General features: G+C 41.3%; 3 protein-coding genes across 7 annotated transcripts in view; 2 read left to right on the top strand and 1 right to left on the bottom strand.

The window, feature by feature from the left end:
* Positions 1–13,727, bottom strand: part of fer (fer (fps/fes related) tyrosine kinase) — a 34,757-nt gene extending 21,030 nt beyond the window's left edge. The window contains exons 1-5 of one of the 5 annotated variants that reach the window (XM_042060601.1): positions 13,608–13,727; positions 5,746–6,033; positions 3,774–3,947; positions 3,175–3,274; positions 198–381 (exon numbers count right to left, since the gene is read on the bottom strand). In XM_042060601.1, coding sequence (XP_041916535.1) covers positions 198–381; positions 3,175–3,274; positions 3,774–3,947; positions 5,746–5,955 — 668 coding nt within the window. In that variant the 5' untranslated portion in view covers positions 5,956–6,033; positions 13,608–13,727. Of the gene's footprint in view, positions 1–197; positions 382–3,174; positions 3,275–3,773; positions 3,948–5,745; positions 6,034–10,267; positions 10,326–13,607 lie in introns of those variants that run through there. The other 4 variants (XM_042060597.1, XM_042060599.1, XM_042060598.1 and 1 more) reach the window with 4 other exon arrangements.
* A 1,894-nt stretch (positions 13,728–15,621) lies between these two features.
* atp6v1g1 (ATPase H+ transporting V1 subunit G1) lies at positions 15,622–17,914 on the top strand. The gene is made up of 3 exons (XM_042060604.1): positions 15,622–15,818; positions 16,592–16,692; positions 16,931–17,914. Exons 1-3 carry the CDS (start codon positions 15,737–15,739, stop codon positions 17,102–17,104), a joined length of 357 nt encoding a protein of 118 aa, XP_041916538.1. The 5' UTR covers positions 15,622–15,736; the 3' UTR covers positions 17,105–17,914.
* A 544-nt stretch (positions 17,915–18,458) lies between these two features.
* Positions 18,459–20,187, top strand: part of slc31a1 (solute carrier family 31 member 1) — a 32,035-nt gene continuing 30,306 nt past the window's right edge. Inside the window, exon 1 of the mRNA XM_042060603.1 lies at positions 18,459–18,627. The gene's annotated coding sequence lies outside the window, so the exon portion shown is untranslated. The remainder of the gene's footprint in view (positions 18,628–20,187) is intronic.

Here is a 20,187-nt window from a genome sequence, read left to right as displayed (position 1 = left end):
TGTGTGTCTGTCTCAGTGTGTGTGTGTCTGTCTCATTGTGTGTGTGTGTGTGTGTCTGTCTCAGTGTGTGTGTGTGTGTCTCAGGGTGTGTGTGTGTGTGTCTCAGGGTGTGTGTGTGTGTGTCTCAGGGTGTGTGTGTGTGTGTCTCAGGGTGTGTGTGTGTGTGTGTCTGTCTGTGTCTCCTGCATTTGACTCACAGTGCGACGATCATCTCCTCCTGCATCTTCTGCAGCGAGTCGAGCAGCAGGGGCAGCGTGGTGTCGTGGTAGTGCTCCTGGTGCAGCTGGGCACTGCGCACCGCCAGCACGTACTGGTTGTGCAGGTTGTGCAGCTTCATGGTGGCCTTGTCATAGCGCTCACGCGCCTTCTCCGGTTCCTTACCTGAGAGAGGGGGCGGGGGGTAGAGAGACTTTTGACTTTTATGGTTCCTTTATTGACAGTCAAAAAGGAAACCAGGTAACATTAAAACCAACCCAAAATAAAACCTCCCTCCACCCCACCCTAACCAGGAAACCCAAAAAAACAGAGAAAGAGAGAGAGAGAGAAAGACGAGAGGGAGCAGGTGAAGGAGGAAAAAGAGAGGGAGAAAATGGATGTAATGACCAACTAGCACATTGCTTAAAAAAGGATGATTTGATTTGAGTCACACCAAAAGAGAAAAAAAATTGAGACACAGAGAGGAGGTGTAATAAATCTACAGATAGGAGGCGACGGAGAGAGTCCAGAGGGGTTCTGGGATGTTTTCGAAGTTCTGGGATCTACACTAGAGACTTTAGAAACATCAGTCCCATTAACTTTGCTGAAATAAGTCAAAGATTTAATTTGCTACTGGAAAATATTTACATGCTTCAATGCTAAAAGGATTAGAGGATTTATATGTTTCACAGGCAGACAAAAAAAGGGAAAGATTAAACTTCCTTATCAGGAGGGAATTTGTTTATGCTGTGATTACTACCAGAGAAAGAGTGCATGACCCCTTGACTACTTTTGTGTTAACACGTCCCTTTCCTGGGAAAGTAGTCTTAAGGTCCTGGTTTCAGATCCCTGGGAAGGCGCCTCGACACACGTTTTCATTGTATGAAGTCAGCAGAGTATATATTAAATAAATTATCTTCCAAGTGATTTCAAAGAAAGGGAAATCTGTATGTATCCAGTGGTCCTCATCTATGGGACTCCAGTAGACTGTAGACATAAGACACTGAGGCCAAAGGGAAATCCTCTGTAGTCGTCCCTCCTTCCGCCCAAATTCTGTTATCTGATTTTGTAATTCGTCCGAGTCCGTCCAGATAGCCGACATAAACACATTGGAGGCTCATGCTGATGGCATTGGCAGAGACGCGTGCCAGACGTTCTGGCTTTGCTCAGACAACACGACTGTACCTGACGGCAGGCTGCTTGTGTCTCTTCTAGAAACTTCTCCCGGCTATAAATTCTGTCATAGTACTAGATCAGAGTTTCCGCTAGAAAAAAATGGTGCCGGTCAAAGTGACCGGCAGAGGTTTCGTTTTCCGGACATTTTGATGATATGCCGGTCAAATATCCTATTATCGCTTCTTAATTAGTTGAGTTGAGGAAAACTGGAGACAGGCTATGTAGCTTAAAGAATGACATAATCAGGTTGAATAGAATGCAACATGTTCATTAGCCTAACTTACGTAAATATGCCTAACAAGATCTAGCCAGTATGTATGTTTTCATGGACAGCAAGAGTCCGCTTCGTTCATTGTTTTAAAAAGGCTACGTTGTTTGTTGCTGCTACCCACGTTATCTCCAGTGGTTCCACTGTTTAACTTGCACAGATGCACACACACAAGAATGAGCGCTCACATCACTACCCCCTAAGGCTATGCCTCTTTATTTGATAACAATAAATTAAGAAATGTTTCCTATTCTGGGAAATGTTTAGTTTCTTTTTCTTTTGGTCCGCGGTTCAATGATACCGTTTAATTGTGCCGGAAATTATCCGCGGACCAGCAATCTCCTCGTCGAGGAGGCCCTAACCCTGCATATCATAGACAGAGAAAGCATAGGCCTACTGTATGCTTTGGGTACAGAACACAGTTGCATGTCCAGTGTACACAGAGAATGACAGTGTCTTGGAGCGGCCGCAACCCCGCAACTCCACTTCCAACGTCATGATTCCGACAGATACGCCCGACACTTCTGCTTTTTATCTGGTGGTGGTGGAGTTGACCGGACATCTGAGGCTTCAGACGCTACCAATTTATCATCATCATCCATCGCGTCTGGCCTCGGAAAAAACTTTTAAAGCTAGTCTGCCTGGGTCTGGCCATGTTTGAACCGCGTCACTCATTTGTTCGTTGTTTAACATGGACGTTTTAAGCGTGCACTTCCTATTTGAAAGGTAGCATAGGCTATGCGTGTTGTTAAATAGCTTTCGGTACATTTAAAAACATAGCCAGAGGACGTATTGCTTTAATATAGGCTTACATTTAAAGGCTTATTCTCAAATTCAGATTGCGTAAGGGGGACGGGATTATTAGCCAATTTCAATCGGACAATTTGACCGGAGAGATTTAATTTTGTCGGACACTTCATTTTTTTTCCGGCCAATGTCCGGTAATTACCGGACAACGGAAACCCTGGTCTAGGTCCAACCGCATGTTTTGAATGTGATTTACTGTATTAATAATTTAAAATGTTCTACGATAAACAATTAAACACAATTATAACTAATGCGCTTGTATCTCACAGAAAGGCAGTATATTATTGGTTATGAAAACATGGATGAGTTCAACTTTATAGTTGGAAAAGTTGAACTCAAGTTCAAGTTCCTTTGTGAAGTTGTCAAGCAGACTAAATCGCACGTTCACCAACTTTGAAATGGAGTCCAGCTGCTCCAGGGGAGACTGATAGCATCTCTCTGAACATCTGTTTAGCTGGCGCTCTCTCCCTCTCTACCAGACTAGCACACGTGACATAGACAACTTGTCCTTCAGGTATCTATTCTTGCTTCGTGAGCATGACAAAAGATAAGTAGAAAAATGCCTTGAAGCCTGAGGTAAACCATCCTATGACCAATTCCATTACACTCTGCTGAACCCCCCCCCCCCCCCTCAAAGAAACAAGCAACAACATGAAGGTAACAGTCCAAAGTTCCAGTTATCCTCCCAGGAGCCAAACACATACAGGTGAGAAGGGGTCAGGCGTTACCTTTTGCTACCGCTTCCCGGTACTTCTCTTTGGCACAGTGAGCATCCTTGGTTAATTGCCTGTAGGTGCCTTTCAACTTTTCCAGGTCATTTTTAGTAACCTGAAAGAGATCATAAAAAGACACATTGTATTACACACAGATCAAATGTTTAACTAACTTTTCAGTTAGACACCAATGACCGAACAAGATTTTATTAAACGGCTGCAATCATCTGAAGTTATGTTTACAGCATCTTTTTTATATTCTAATGCAGAGTTAAACAAATTGCTTCATATGAGGATGCCCTTTTGATACTTTTAAACATTTTCACATCATTTCCACAGATACAAAACCTATTTATAAACAGAACAACCAGACCTGAGAAATGAACCTTAGACAAGGGAAAAAAACACATTTTTTCCACTGAACAGGAAGTTTTAGGTTCTTCCCTTTGATCACCTTTTTATACATCTCATACAAGTGTGACCTTTCAGCTATGCAGAGCAGCTCTCTTCCTTCAGAACAGGTTTGTGAGGTGGGTGGCAGACATGTCTCACTCTGTGTGTGTGTGTGTGTGTGTGTGTGTGTGTGTATGTGTCTCCCGCAAGGTGTCCATTACCTTGTAGAGCTCGGTCTCGATCTGCTGGTGGACCGTCTGGTAGCTCTTCTTCACCTGCTGCTTGTCCTTGATCATCATGGTGAGGCGGTGCAGAGGGCCCGAGTTGAGCTCCTCAGCGTGGGACTTCATGATCTTACTTAGGTGCTCCGTCTGCTGCACCATGTTAGCCCAAGACTGATGGAGAGAAAAAGAGAGAGAGAGGGAGAGAGAAAGAGGGAGACAGAGAGACAGGGAGAGAGAGAGATGGTGAGATAGAGAGAAACAGACAGAGAGATTGTGAGATGAAGAGAGAGGACAGCAGTGGGAAGAGATGGAGTGGAGAAAGAGACTTTTTTTTAAAACCCCTTTAAATCATCATACTGCTGACACTCAAAATGGCTAGCCACACTGCAGCTATGCCAACTCCATGGAAAAGGGTCATAGATCACCAATAAAAGATTGCCATAATCAGTAACTCAAAACACTTGTCTAAACATCATCTGCGTGCAAAGAGGGCAGACGTTGCTGGATAACTGGATGGGAAACCTATAGACAGAGAGAAAGAGAGACCGACACACACAAAGAAAAGACGGGCAGACAGACAACATAGAATAGTTACAACAACTTATGTGCGCTCCCTAAAGAGCCAAAATGTAACTTTGGTATAGCCATGCTTTAATAAAGCCCCCTTTTTTTGAAGAGTGCGACAGACTTTTCTACTCATTTTTTAAAAAGATATATATTTTTGGGCTTTTTAGCCTTTACAGGACAGTACAGGACAAGGCAGTGAAGAGATGAGAGGAAACGAGTGAGAGATAGAAATCGGGGAATGACCTCAGGTCGGACTCGAACCTGGGTTCCCGTGGGCACTTAGCCCGTTCGTGGCACTGGATGGCGACCCATACGGCTGCACCCCAGCCTGCCTCCTTTCTTCATTCGCCGAAAGAAAGGCGGCGGAGTCACAGAGGGAGTGAGACAGACACGTATAGGAGAGGGAGAGATCAGAACATTCTTTAGCTGTGTCGAGCACAAACACCAATAAATTCCTCCGGACAGGAGAATCCAGGACAGTGCACTATGTTCAATCCACATTTCACACTAAACATGCCAGCCAGCCAGTCCCCAGACAACCAACCGACTCAAGCTCCCCCTCTTTGCACACACCCAGGGCCAATCCCACAGAAGCACCACTGTCTACGGCCTACATTTACATGTAGCAGAAACAGCCATAGTGACTTACCGTTGCCAATGCGACTCATTTTTTTTTTGTTTTGCAACCATTTCTGATTAGCGACAGACAGTCGCAAGAGGCGATTTTTCCTCTGGGGAACATATTTCCTTCAGCAAGCTGATATCCTAATGTGACATGGTTCTGCATTAGTGCTGGTCTGACTGACGAAGACAGGTTAATGCAACCACAAACCACGACAACTCAAAAACCACAAAAAAAAAAAAAAATCTGCCGACTTTCTTTCTTTCAATAAATGGGTGTACCTCGATTTGCGCTCATGAAATCAAAAAATAGAAAATCTTCCATTCAACCACGTCTGACAGAGACGCACTACACTTCCTGTGTCACAGCTGTCCAGCAGGCTCATTCCTTCTGGTCACAGTTAATAAGTCAGTAGCGAAAGGCCTCGAGCAGGGTGTTGCTGTTACACTAATTAGCAGCATGCAGAGCAGAGCCACAGATCATGCTCATCTGGGGCACTACACTACATGGACATTGGGCAAACACAGAGTATATCACTAAATCCATCGGAACAAGGGCCTGGAGCATTAAAATAGTGTTTATTGCATTCCTAATAAAATAAGGAGACCGACTCAGATAAATACTTTGTGATAACTGTTTTGCATTCTTGGCCAGGTCTGCCAAAGACATCAACACCTTGACAGACAAACTATCAAAACAAATAGAAGAAAACAAATTTTAAAATAATAAACGGCGAAAAGAAGTTAAGACCATAACCTAGTGTTGTGCTGTGAGCGTTACCTTGGAGACGGTGCTGATGTAGTGCACCTGCGAGGAGTTGTCATGCTTATCCACCTGCTGGCTGATGTTGAACAGGAGTGAGGCATACTCCTTGTCGCTCTTGACGCGCAGCGTCATGAAGCGCTTGACCGTCTCCAGCAGCTTGAGCTCCCAGTCCTGCAGCTTGATCAGGCCCTCGTGGGAGTTGCGCAGGTCCCGGCCGAACCCCATGGTCGTGGTCGCAAGGCACGCGGAAGGCTCGCTCACGTTCCAACGCAAGGCAAGGTGGCTCTCAGGTCTGCATCCTTTCTGAGCAAGCAGAGAGAGGAAGGAGACCTTGGTTAGGAGTTTAGTTAGTTAGATAGAGATATATACTTTATTGATCCCCAATGGGAAATTCAACACACACACACACACACACACACACGCACACACGCACACACACGTTTTGCATGAGGTCAGTTTCCAGAAGAGTACATAAAAGGATCACAAAGGATCAGGTGACTTTATGGTTGCCAAAGTTCATAAATAATAAAAAAAAAAAAAAAACTATAAAACACTATGCATAACACAATGGTAGCGATGACCCAAAAGGAAAGACCAAAACAAGAACAAATGATCAAAGCACATTAAACTTCAACACCGTGCTCATAAATTAAACATCAAGCAATCTCAACAAATTGTACCTCATTATCAAGCCTTTCACTCACACGCTAAAAAAAAAAAAAAAATAATCATCAACATAATACAAGGCAAAGACAAAACCATCATCTGTGTCAGGCAAGAAAGCAGTTAGCACTCATTAGTACACATTTTGAGTTTTGCATCTGATGATTTTCCAAAGTTCAACTTCAGAAAATAAAGCTAATGAACCCCTGTTCCACACTTGCTCTCAAACCAGAGACACCATTATGTACTTCAGGTGTTTGAAAAGGAAGGACTGTTTCTGTTGTGAGTATATTAGCCACTGCTAGACCATGGCTACATTGACAGTAGGGCTGCAACTAACAATTATTTTCATAGTCGATTAATCTGACGATTATTTTCTCAATTCACCAATTCGTTTTTTTAATCACTAAAATGCCAGAAAATTGTCAATGAGTGTTTCCCAAAGTTTAAGGAGACAAAATCAGAGAATTTTGAAGCAATTTGAGGCACTAACTGATTAATCGATAAATTGTTGCAGCCCTAATTCCACAGCCCCCAGCTGTTAATACCACAGGCACTGGGAATTACTTCCTGAGTCAGGACACAGCCATGTTTTAAACATGACCCCCTCTGACTTCTATACATACTGTTCTGAAGCTCAACCTTGAGCTCATTTGATGTGTTCCTGGTACAGTCGATATTACGTCAGCTAGCTGCATTATTTCCTTTCAGGGCTGGTTGGAAACTGTTGGGCAATTACAGTATGCCACTTTGCACATCTGTGTTCCAACTGTTAGTTCAGCATTCCAGCTTTTAGTCACCTGCTCTATAACTGCTTGCAAACAATACAAAGGCACGCTCCACTGCATAACATGAAAGTACTTGAATAATGTATCTGCAAACATTGAGTGACTGATAACATTGGAGAGCACACTACAAGCCTAATCCAAGAAAACAAGTTTGGTAATTATTGGTGACCAAAAACAATTTATAATAAAATAATTATAATTATAATAATAAGGCTAACTGTAAATAATATGGTCTACAGAAACTTCAGAGATACTTATCTTAAAAAAGAATTAACTCACTACCTGAAAAGAAAATTCAAAAATGGGTTAAAGGAAAAAGAAAAACAACCTAGGGTCTATTTTTAGAAGCTAACATGTTCAAACTCTTCTTTGAGAGCATAATTACATTAATTGGTGGAGTTTTGAGCAAGAACGTTGTTTGCATTAACACCAAATTGGCTTACAGTGAAAGCCAAGCGGGCATACACGCACGTCAAAAACAAACTAATTTACACCACTGACAATGTTCAAAATAGAATGACACTTCTGTGGTAGTGTGATGAGTTTGTCTACAGACAAATTGAAGTATTGTAAGCATTGTACTGCAAGTGTTTTTCGAAAGGTGAATAAACGCGAGAGGAGATTTGGCTACTCTCCTTACACGTTCATTGACAGTGGTTTGCAGGAACACAGCTAAGGTAGCCTAAAAATACACGATTCATAAAATACATTTTTTAGAACCTTTCGAAACACTTACAACGTTTACAATACTTCGATTTGTCTGTAGACAACCTTGCCACACTACCACAGAAGTGTCATTCTATTTTTAACATTGTCAGTGCTGTAAAATAGTTTGTTTTTGACATATGCCCACTTCACTGTGACTAAGACAATTTGGTGTTAATGCAAACAACGTTCTTGCTCAGAACTCCACCAATTCATGTAATGATGCTCTCAAAGAACAGTTTGAACCAGTTAGCTTCTGAAAATAGACCCTAGCTTGTTTTTACTCCCTAACATTCCTTTAACCAACTTATCTCACTATTACAATAGAGTCTATGAAATGTGGGCCAATCACCACGCGAAATACACACCTCAGCCATCAGGCCCCATCACATCTAACATGAGCTAAAATCAGTTTCTCCGGTGACGTTCATGATAAAATCTAACAACAATTGATAAAAAAAAGCATTTTTCACTATTATGTGACAAACTATGTATACTTGTGTTTGATGGATTATTTGTGTTCAACAGACTGTGTGTGTTATTTGCACAATGCTCTATGGTTCTTTTATTGACCGCCGGAAAAACCTGTCACCCGATGCTTAGCTCAGTAGACCTTTTGCAGATACACCGCTTAGACAAGTGACAAATAGTCCTGTGCTCAGGATGTGGCCTATCTGAAACAATGCTCGAAAACATGATCTGTCTCACAACATTTACACACACACACACACACACACACAAACACCCTTAAGCCCACCCAAAGCCACAGGCCCAGACACTGCTCTGTCAACCACTAATCTTACCCACCCTCACGTCTCCTTCAGCTCACCACAGCTGCAACTGGGGAAAAAGGCACTCAAAAGGAAAACAACGACCGATAATAAGACATCTGAGAAGTCCTAGCACTACACTCTTCTGTTCTAACCTCAAGTTTTACATTTTGGAGGTCATTTTAACCTAGAATTTAACTTTGCATTAAATGTTGCAGCAGACATGCATTCATCTCTAAACGTAAATAAAAGCCCCTCAGTTTACCCATTGGGGTGTAATAGGACCAACCGTGGCCAAAACCCCCAACAACGAGCAGACTGTTTGGGCTAATCACTGGCCATCCCTAGAGGTGGGTTTTAATTTGCCAAAGAGCTCGGATAAAAGCCCATTATCGGCATTATCAGATGCCTTCTGTCTACCACCTTCAAGCTGTGTGTGTGTGTGTCTGTGTGTACCGGTATGTCTACATAGCATACTCTACAGTCGTAATTCCACCTCCTCTCTTGTGAGAGAATCTGCCGGTATGGTACAAACTGTACTACCCATATATGAGCCCTGAAGGGCAGTGAAAACTGCAGCACAGGATAGACTTGCTTCTCTCTGGAGATCACACAGGCTGTCTGTTCAGTGTAACTGTCAGGAATGTAACATCTAAAAGCACTGCTCCATTATGTCAATGAGGTGTTCCAACCAGAAAACACTAGCCATGTATTCAGAGGCCACAAGCAAGACAATGTGGGCGTCATCTCATTTCCATCCATGCAAAATAGTTAACTGGCCTTAGCCTCACAAACACAACTACCTTTATTGTGATATGCTAATTGAGTAAATAATTAACCTTCTGATTTGCACTGTAAATATTCACATGAAGTCCTTGCTCCAAAAATATGCAAGTACCCTCAACCCTTGTAAGTTTTTTTAGCCAGTGGTTGCTGGTGAAAGCAGGGCAGTGGGTTTGTGGTCACCCAAATTCTTACTCATTACAAATTCTTAGCGTGATGATGGGTGCACCGCCAGTGGAATTCATGTTGCCACCCCCGAGCCTCACCACTCTAAACACCAGGTCCTCAGGGCACGCAATGCCCTGGATCAGTTGGCTTGTCTCTCCGTGTGTGTGTGCGCGCGCGCGCGTGTGTGTACGTCCCCAATATCTATTAAAACCCACTAATGAAATCATCTGCATTTTCATTATGCATTTGGGGGAATGTTGAATCTAAACAGAGAGAGTGCAACATGTTGAACTTATGCCACCCCTCTTTCTAAAATACACAAACATGCAGATTTGTAATTAAAGGCTTGACTAAATTTAACTTCTTCAACAGAACCACTTGAAAATCAAGTATGGGGACAAGATAATTTAAGGTTTTATATGTTTATCCTTTTCTCAGTTTCAAAATGCACACGCACATCAGTATTCTGTTACAACAAGAGTTTCTTAGCCTGACATTGAAGAACCCCCATACACACAAAATAACTTAAGTACACTGATTTCAACCATGAAAAGAATAGTCAATTAATTTCAGAAAAGTTCAATCAATTTGACCCCTCTTTACTTCACTACAAATGCCACTGAAATAATATAAAACAATAAAGAAAAAAAGTCATCTTACCTTTCCTCCAAAACAAAACATACCATATGCTCATTGCACCTTACAGCCGAGTGGTTCAGCTAATGTTAGCTGAAATTAGCAGTCAAACTGAGAAACCCACATACATTTCCATCTCTTGTCCACACACAGGGCCAGAGATGTGGGGTGACACGCATCTTCTTTCTCATCAAAGGTGAGCTAGCGACATACTGTGTATGCAGTTCTAACTACAAACAGATCTGTGAGACTGAGTTTAAGAGCCCTAATTTTAATGATGGACAATGTGCAAAGTCTTAAGTTTAACTAAAGCTTATTCAAAAACTAGGCAAAATCAATTTACTGTAACGTCATGGGCCAGATTTTAAGAGCAAACAATGAGTCAGCTCAATGCCACACAAATGCAACTACATTGCTTTCTGACAGACTTTTAAATTGGGGCCCTAAGAGTAAGATCATCATAGGTGCTTTCAAGACTTTAGGAGTGCACATTGTTTTAGTCAGTGTTTATTCGTGCATTGTTTTAGTCTGCATTAAATAACTACAATGAAAACCAGAGTTATTTATATGTAGGCCTAGTTAAGAAAATACAAACCAAACAACAACCTATTCCTGTATGGACCAGAAGCTTATTAGCCCATCTCTAAAACCAGCATGCATCTACAGAAATAGCCTAGAACTACACAGTGCACAATACACAAACTCATCTTTCTAGTTCATTCTTCACCGAGACCACACGACACAGAATGTGAAATCTTTTCGTTCTGTTCAAATATTGTTTTTCCAGTGGTCAACAACATCTTAATGACAATATGTTTACGATGATAAAAAGCTGACACCCACTCTGACATCTCAGAAAAGGAAGGAAAAGGAAATGGCTATAACCACCAGCTGCTCCACAACCATCTAGAGACCATACATGGACTGTTCCTTTATCTGAACATATCACAGCCCCAACTAGAGATTCTGATTCTAGAAGTATAATGTAGCCTACTAATGTCCCCGATGTCAAAAGGCAATGCAACCTCCTTAGTCAGATAGTTCTCCTCCGAAGATGCTAGCTTTGCCAGAGGAGACAATATTACCCATGACAACAGTAGTCATTTGAAAAAGCCACTGTTACATGAAGATCAAAGGTAATGCAGTAATGGAAGGATGGCCTACTGCATTTTCTCAAAGAAAGAAAAAAAAGTGTCAGGTCTTTAAGTGCAATTCAGAGTTGAATTCCATGTTCCCCTTTGGTTTATTTGACAGAGATAAGCTCAACATTTATGGTAGAACAACTTTTTGGTACACAGACGTTTCCTGCACATATTTACCCTGTCTTTAGAAGGCACTGGCCTCAAAAACGATTCCAAAGATTAACCAAAAAAGAAGTAGATACTTTGATTTAAGAAATACCTTCATCGAGTATGAGGTATGGTCATAGTCTCAAAGAAACATCTTGGAGAACAAGAAGTTATAGCAACACTCAAAGACTTTGCAGCAAATGTCAACAGCCTGTGAAATTGCAGGTGGCTGTTTGAATGTGTGCGAGGCCCCTGCCTGCAATTTGGGCTGAACATATGAGCCTCGTGCAAAGTTCTCTGAAGTGTAGCTTTTATAACCGTCTCTTACCAGTAACACAATTAGGCCAATCGGAGGAGGAGTGCATCAAGTGGGAGTTTAGCTCAACAAGGATTTGCTGTGTGCTACAAAACAACACAGTGGGGGGAAGGCCGCCTGAATGGCACAACTGAACAGACTTGCAGAGGAATTTCCTTACACCGACTTAACCCCTGTGGCACGGGAGGTCACGGGCAACCAAACAGGACGCATGTAAACACTAGCCCTGCATACACATAACTGAGTCAGAGAGGGGTTGGTTTCTGTCGGTCGGTGATGTAAAAAAAAAAGTAATAACATTACTAATGATGTGTCCACAGTTGAGATGAAAGTTTGTAACCTACGTTTCTGACGTTCTTTCATAACTAAACAGTGCAAACAGGCTACTTTGTCGACAAAGAGAATGGAATAAATCAGGCAATGACGCTGCATTCCATCGGTTTCAGTCAAGTCTATAAGCGTGCCCTCTGTAAATGACAAACGTCATTTTTTAATGCAAATAAACAGAGGCTTATTCAGTTGTAAGACAGAATGCGATTACTTTAGTCAAGATGGGCCACTGTCTAGACAGCCTGCCGGGGCACCGATGCAGCATACTCACTGGTTTAGCTTAAGTGCAATAAGTAACTAGAGAGAAAATAAAATGATCGCAATTAACATGAGACTGCACCTCCTTGATCTCTTTCACTGCACTAAAAGAGTTCAAATTCACATTCATGTAACAAATTGCTGTTGATGTGAGAACGTCAATGCAACACTGACAGCAGCCGAACTTGACGAATAGAGGACAACTAACTGGTTGGTTAAACAATTTCGTCCGTCAACGTCATTTTTACGAAGCAAGCTAAACTAACGTTACAGTGGTCTCTTTAGAAGTCTTCCCCTGTACACCCGAATGGGTCTGAATATTATAGCCAGCAAAGTTTGCTACCTGACTGGCGACGGGACGTTTACGGCAAAGCATAACTTTCATCTAGTGCTACAAGCATTTTAATTATTTCAAACAACATCCGTGTTTAAAATTCTGGCTAACAGAAAGTTAATCTAACAAATGCGTCATCGACCTTATAACGATAAAATATTGTTAACAATACGATAACAAGTCCATATCCGAATGACTTGTCTTTTGTCTTAGCACTGTCTTGGGCAAAAACTCGTTAACGTTCACGTTACATGTGGCCATCAAAACAACTTAATCTGATACACATAACTTCTTCTGTTACATCAAAAGTATTCGTGAATGGGTGGCACTTGTTTCAGCAATCCTATTTTGGTACTAGCCTATCCCGTTTTGAATGTTAAGGACAAGTTAAGTAGCTAACATCTTGCCTACCTTGAGAGAAAACAATCAAGTTAATGTTAACGATTGCTAGCTAGCTGCAGGTACACTAGCCTTCCATACACACTGTGATGGCAAACAATTGATTTTTTTTAAGGAGTAGAGGACAAATCTCTACAAACATTCATGCAAAATACCAGTTTTCGTTTCGTTTGCGTATTGCCATTGGCTTGTAATGCAAGGCGGCTCAAGCCCCCAAACCCAGAAACACACAAATTAACACCGAACCATTTAATTAGCCAGCTACCGACATGCTAGGTCACTTCAGTTAGCAACCCTGCTAATGTCGGATAGCCGATTCACGAAGAAAAAACAACCCAACAGTTGATTTTAAATAATGTTACACCGTCTAAAAGCATGTATACATAAACAATATATGTGAAACAAGAGTTGGTAAACTTAACTATGAAATGCACTCACTTTAATTGACTGCTGTGTTATTTCTCCGTGTTTCCTGATTCCTTGCTTGGTATTCCTCTTTTCTTTGCTCGGCAGCCGGAGTTGGGATTCGGGAGGGGTTTCCGTTCAGGATTGCTGCGCTCCCAAACCATAGGGCTATGACGTTTACAATACAACCTAGATGTGTGTGCATAACTGAAGGGCTCTTGACAACGAGTTTGTCTGAGATGTTTGGCATTAGATTTATCTAATATCAATATCTAAATATTTAATTAACGATTTTGGATAATTAAGTTAAATAATGGAATACTGATGTGTCGTTGGAAAGTCGGTCTAATTTATTTGTGGCCCTGGCTACTCATCTCTAATCCCTCCTTCTGAAGAACAAAACATGAAAAATGCTTTAATGCTTATCTTAAGACAGAATACTTCATGTTAGTCGGCTATATGTCTAATATAGCCTAAATGTCAATGCATTGTAAAATATTCTGCAGTGTTGAATTCCAGAACATGGCAAGCTGTAGCCTAGGCTGCTTTGCAGGTTAAATATTAGACTGATTTTTGAATTTGTGAACAACTGAGAAAGGTAGGCATTGCAATTTAAGCAAAACTTAATGTGGAAAAAATGATACAAACAATAAGGGGGAAAGGCATAATGGGATACGTTCTTTTGAGTTGGCAACGGTTTGATATAGGCTAGCCTATAATGACCATCAAATTAATTTCCTCTCATAATTCTGTAAGCAAGTGGTAACTTTAAACTTTTTTGGGTGAAAACTAGTATATTGATATTTTGCTGTCAAAGCTTTTCTTAAACATCAGGGAGCTGCATGGTCTCTCCAAAACCTCAACCGCCTATGAATGGCAGGTGTGTTACAGTATGTGTGTGTGTTTTTCACATGACCATCATAATTTGGAAATTGTTTTGTTGCTTTAATTCCTACATGTTTTGACTCTGTGAAGAGCAGGTAATGATCCTGAAGCACTTACCTGAAATAACAGATAGGCATATTGGAAAACAAACCAAGATAGAAGAATATTTTGCAAATGAGATTGTGTTCTGTGAGCCTACATCCATTGGCTATTCAATTCTATTAAATAAAAAGGCCTGAATTCAGAAAGGAATTTCTTTTTTGAATAACAATTTCCAGTTTGTCACTGTCATCAAGTTTTGTCCTAAATTTATGACAAAGAGGCAGGTGATGATACCTTATGTGGTAAAATGCTTCATTGAATCAGTGATATTTGTGTATTTTAGTTATTCTTTTGAAATTGCAGTAAATGTTTACTATGTGTACAATTACATCAAACTTGAACACATGTGTAGTTCCCCATTGGTGGCCAGTGCTACCAGAGTGTTCCTCTCCTCAAGATGATCTTGAAGACCGATTCTACTGATATGAGAGTAGTACCAACACATCTAACAATCCAACACACCTAACATGCACACCACGAGTTACTTTCTTCCCAATTCTTCTACTTCATTAACCTCCTTCTCCTTCTATCACTATCCCCTTCAACCACACTTTGACAGTAAACTTCTGCACACTCTCTTCATCCTCTGGTAGGCTATGGAGATTGTAGACGTTAGAAGGCTAGTATTTAGTGTTGACCTAAGGTCTCTTTTGCAATACAGCTTGAATGTTAATTCTCATTTTGTAAGTCACTTTGAATAAAAGTGTCTGCAAAATACATAAATAAAGAAGATGTAAATGGGAATGGGAACACATCTTGTTAATGTGATTTCCCAGACTTGAGGCATTTAGAGCGCAGTACAATGATTTCGCCACGAGAGGGCATCAAACGATCTTGTATGATTATTTTTAAAGACCCTCGTTTAGGACCATTCCAAAACCAACTCAGAGTAGCAAAATATTTTACATCAAAATGTTAATACTTGTAACCCATAATATTTCCTGTACAAATATGTCTTCTTAGTGGTATTTTAAAAGATGAACCAAACATAAATCCAGAAACTCCTTGGGTTTTGTCACGTGACCTTACCCAGGCTGCATCAACAGTCCGCTTGACGAATAGTCAGCTGACTCTCAGCAGTCATTTCAGTGTTCTTCGCCGACCTTCGCTGCAGTGTACACGGGAATTCCAAACCATCATCTCTGCTTTTATTCATCAGACCAGCTTGTCAAATAATGGCTAGTCAATCACAGGGCATTCAGCAGCTGTTGCAGGCTGAGAAACGAGCAGCAGAGAAGGTTGCAGAGGCCAGGAAACGTAAGTTAATTCGACTGTCATGATTAGCTACCTAGCCTCGTTGGCTAGGTCAATATTAGCTATAGGCAGAGCCTAGGTGATGTATGACGTTAGTTGAAATATATTTATTTTAAAATTATACATGGTCTTTGTCAGTTTTGTCGCCTTATTCATCATATTGCCGTTTTGTCGCGTGGCATGTAATTAGAAACACGCAGCTGTCTGTTAGCGTCAGTAGCTTGTTATCGCTAGCGTTAATGCTTCAAATAAATGTATTCAGACTGATGATTAAGAGACCCATCAGGGACTTTTTCTGTTGATTTATATTAGCAAATAGGTTCTTTATGAATCAGCGAGTATTGATACCTCAAGCGCTGAAAGGTCTGTGAAAATAAGCACTTGGAGATTATTTTCTGTGATGGAGTTTAAGTGGGAAAACAAGGCAGTGCCATCTACCCCCCCTCAGTAACGTTATGATGAGGAATTTGCCATATGTATATCTACAGATGATCTAGTTGGCCATAGACGCTTCCTTCAGTTTTAAAGCTCTTAATTACTCAAGTCATAACCTTTGTGAAGTTATTCCACTGTTTCCTCTTATCTCTTAACAACGTGATTCACAAGTCACTGTTCCTAGCCTTCCTCTTTCTCCAAGTTCCCCCTGTCTATAAGATCATTTAAAAGCTCTTGTTTCCCCATATGCAATTGTGGGGTTTCCATACAGATCCACTTGAATTGTCAGGAGGATCTTGTCAGAATTAACAGTTATATCACTTAAATTCCTGATTGAATAGGCAAGAATCGTCGTCTGAAGCAGGCCAAAGAGGAAGCCCAGGCTGAGATTGAACAGTATCGCCTGCAGAGAGAGAAGGAGTTCAAAACCAAGGAGGCTGCGGTAAGAGCCAAAGAAGGGTTCTTAGCAGTGAGATATTTAATAGATAGCCTGTGGAAGAGTGAATATGCACTGAATTTAACTGCTTACAATCTACTATGCTTACTTACTACTATGTAGAATAATATGTTGGTAGACTAATGTAATTAGATATGGTGTTATTCACAATAATGGTCTGGGAAGTGAATGTGTCATGTTCTCTAGCATGAGGGTCTCTCAATTTGCTCTTTCCCTTGTTAAGGCCCTGGGTTCCCATGGTAACTCTGCTGTGGAGGTGGACAAAGAGACGCTGGATAAGATGAGCCGCATCCAGAACAGCTACCAGCAAAACCGTGAAGCTGTGCTGGGCAACCTGCTGAAGATGGTGTGTGACATCAAGCCCGAGATTCATGCCAACTACCGCATGGCTGGATAAAAAGCCTCTGCTCACTCCCATCCAGCCGCCCCCCAACCCCCATCCCATTTAACACATGAACCTAGGAGGCACTGAAACAAGAACTGCCACTGTGTGGCCACCACACCTTCACTACATAATATTCCTGTACACTCACCTAGTTAACACTTCTCCTGGTTATCCACCTTTTGTGTATTGCGAGCACCATGCTTACTTGTAATGGGCTTTGTCCATTAAAGTACACTGTTGTTGTTTAGGCAAACTATTTTGTGGGGTTTTTAAGTGGTGGTTACTCGCAGTGTCTTACTTTGCCATCTGTAGTACATACTTGGGGAGTATTTCAGGGTGAGTTGCTTGCGTAGTTAAAGATCATAGGTGTCAAGTCAGCATCAGCTTGTGTTGGACAGACACAGTGCAGTGTTCTCGTGCCTCCGTGGTGCTCTCCTGCTTGTAGGGTCTCAAAGATCAGTAGACTGACTTTTTTTTTTTGTGTTGATGGATACTTGTGTGTTTGTATGTGTGTGTAGGTCTTGCTATGCAATGTGATGTTTATTTATGAGTAACACTTTACTGTCTTATCAGAACAGCCTGTGGAGAAAAAAAGGATTGAGTCTGTCCTCTCTTTCCCACCCCCATGGGATCAAAATTATCCGGATTTAAACAATTCCAGTCTTTGTACGTCTCTCTAAGTGATTCACCATCCTTCCCCTTTTCTTTTCTCAACCCTGTACCCTCAGTGGCTTTCCGAATCTTTATGTATAGATGACATTCCTCTGTTTACAGTTGATGCTACAGCACAGCAAAACAGTAATAAATGGTTCTGATGGTGTATTCCAAGACTCTGCCTCCCATGATTGTCCATTTCTCTCAAGTTGTCACTTGTCACTCAAGTTGTCACAAGCTTTGACACTGCATTTATGATAACAAGAAAACACCTACGTATGATATTTGTGGTTTCTGCTTGGTCTGTGAAAAGTTGCTGCAAAAGGTGCATCTTTACACAGGTCGTGACCGTTATATTCAACCAATAGTTAAAATGCCCACCAGATGTCACTATTCTGTCTTACATAAATTATCATCTTTCCTGCATTTCACACCGAGGCTAGATTTTTGCCAGAAATTACTTGGAGTGGAAATTTGCCTTAATTGTGTACTACTTAAACAAATCATAGAGGTGCATGCCGATTTTATACACATTTTTACCGGTGAAAACTGGCTCTGTTACTCTTTTTTTCTCTATTTTTACTCTGCTTATCGTCGGTGTGTGACATTGCGTCATACGACCATACGACAGACTGCCATGTGGCGGCGGAAGCGGGTGTTCAAGTAGTCTTTTCATTGGCTCAGAGTTAAACGTCATCATTGGTCGCTGTGTGACACATGTAACATTGCAAAAGGCTTTTCGTCTCCAACAGAGATAGCTGCATATCCGTTGCCGACGACTAATGCTGCAACCCTGGAAATTTTGATAACAAAGTCCATGATTTGCCTCTGAAATCGAGAAAGAGAAGGAAATCAGAGAGGGATCTTGTGTACGAAACGCGGTAAGTGCCCGGGACTGTCCAAAGACGACGATTGTTTTATTGTTTTGTAAAAGACGGTCCTGTGACCTCTGTTGCTAGCGAGCTAACGATAACTGATCTATTATTGTAACTAGCAAGAATGTACTTCAAACGTTATAAGTTAGATAGGTACCGACCTCTGTTTATTGTGCACCAACATATGTGTCTAGATGTAAAGTTAGAGAGACGGGGGTCTTAAACTGATTCTCGGTGTCCTACATTTTGTTCCTCTGGAAGGAAATAATTATGGCATGGTTCAGTGCACGGTAGTAATCATTTGGTCCTGTTAACGTTACACAGTTTATATCAGCTGGTGTTTAGTAGGCCTAGATTGTAACTTGTATTAAATTGAGGTGGACTTGTTTCCCCTACAGCATCTAAAGATGTAAAAGTAGACTTTGGCAAAGCAAATTGAGCATTGGAATTGTGTAAACCCAGTCGATTATAGCTGACTAAAATGAGCTGGTTAAATCCCAGAAATCAGCATCAGAGTAGGTTGGGGTTATAGTTGGGATTACTGCAGGTCGACTTTGTGATTGAACAAGTGAAGGATGAAATAGGTCAAACGTTAAAGTTTGCCTTTGCTGGCCATGCCAGTGTAAACAAAAATATTAGCAAACGTTACAGGACAACAGCTGATCACCGAGAAATGGGTTTGTGCACATTTCTAAAATGCGTACTGATAAAACAACATCTTATTTAGGCAATTATGAACATGATAAGATCTCCCGCAATTTAAAGCACCTTTTCGTGTTTGCATTCCTGTTCAAATTACAAGACTGGTCTCTTTGTTTTGAAAGAATAATTCAGGTACAGTTCAGCCTTTCTTTTAACTCCGCATGTGTCACAAATACAAGAAGGAATGTGGAAGATCTTGGCCATGGGCGACATGCTTATTTTTGGCCCATTGTGCCTGTAGACAAAAGCTTGAAGGTGTTTTAAGCAGCATGCCAAAATCTCCAGTCGTACTGTCTTGATCTGCATTGTTAGGGTTAGATCAAACAGATTAAGGTCGTTGAGTTGATTCTTCCTATGCTTAGAATCAGTTAAGATATCTGTTTTCACCTTGTAAACTGATTGAGTTGATCTTTTATTTTTTTCTTTCATGTTTGTCCATTGCTCCAGTGAAATAAAACTATTCGCAGGGACCTTGCACTTTTCCATGGGTGTGAGTCTGTTTAGAGTTGAGCGTAGGAACCGGTCAGGGGAACAGTGCTCCTTTTGTGTTTACTGTTTGGGGGCTGTGTCACTGGAAAGAGGGTCAGACGCTCTTTAGTGCTCAGTTAGTTGTAGCACTTTTCCCTATGAGAAAATGTCCTGGGTAAACAATGTTACGTTGCTTACAAACAATTTATTATAGTGTTAGTCACTAAAGTATGTAAGTATGTGAGCGAGTGTGTTGCTGAGCAGCAACTGGTGCTAGTGAACTTCACCGTGTTGTTCTTGGCTGTTAGGTTCTGAGGAAAACAGGTCTTCAAACACGGGCACCATAAACCAGGAAGAGTTGTGTTTTTGTGTGTGTGTGTGTGTGTGTGTGTGTGT

The sequence above is a fragment of the Alosa sapidissima genome, chromosome 13 (assembly GCF_018492685.1).
Source record: "Alosa sapidissima isolate fAloSap1 chromosome 13, fAloSap1.pri, whole genome shotgun sequence".
In the NCBI taxonomy this organism is placed as follows: domain Eukaryota; kingdom Metazoa; phylum Chordata; class Actinopteri; order Clupeiformes; family Clupeidae; genus Alosa; species Alosa sapidissima.
This window is presented reverse-complemented; position numbering and strand designations above follow the sequence as displayed.

What these genes read in the sequence shown, in the direction of transcription:
- atp6v1g1 (XM_042060604.1), top strand. Translation starts at nt 15,737, where the DNA reads ATGGCTAGTCAATCACAGGGCATTCAGCAGCTGTTGCAGGCTGAGAAA. An exon ending in GGTTGCAGAGGCCAGGAAAC is followed by an intron (nt 15,819 to 16,591) that starts GTAAGTTAATTC and finishes CTGATTGAATAG; the next exon opens with GCAAGAATCGTCGTCTGAAG. An exon ending in TCAAAACCAAGGAGGCTGCG is followed by an intron (nt 16,693 to 16,930) that starts GTAAGAGCCAAA and finishes TCCCTTGTTAAG; the next exon opens with GCCCTGGGTTCCCATGGTAA.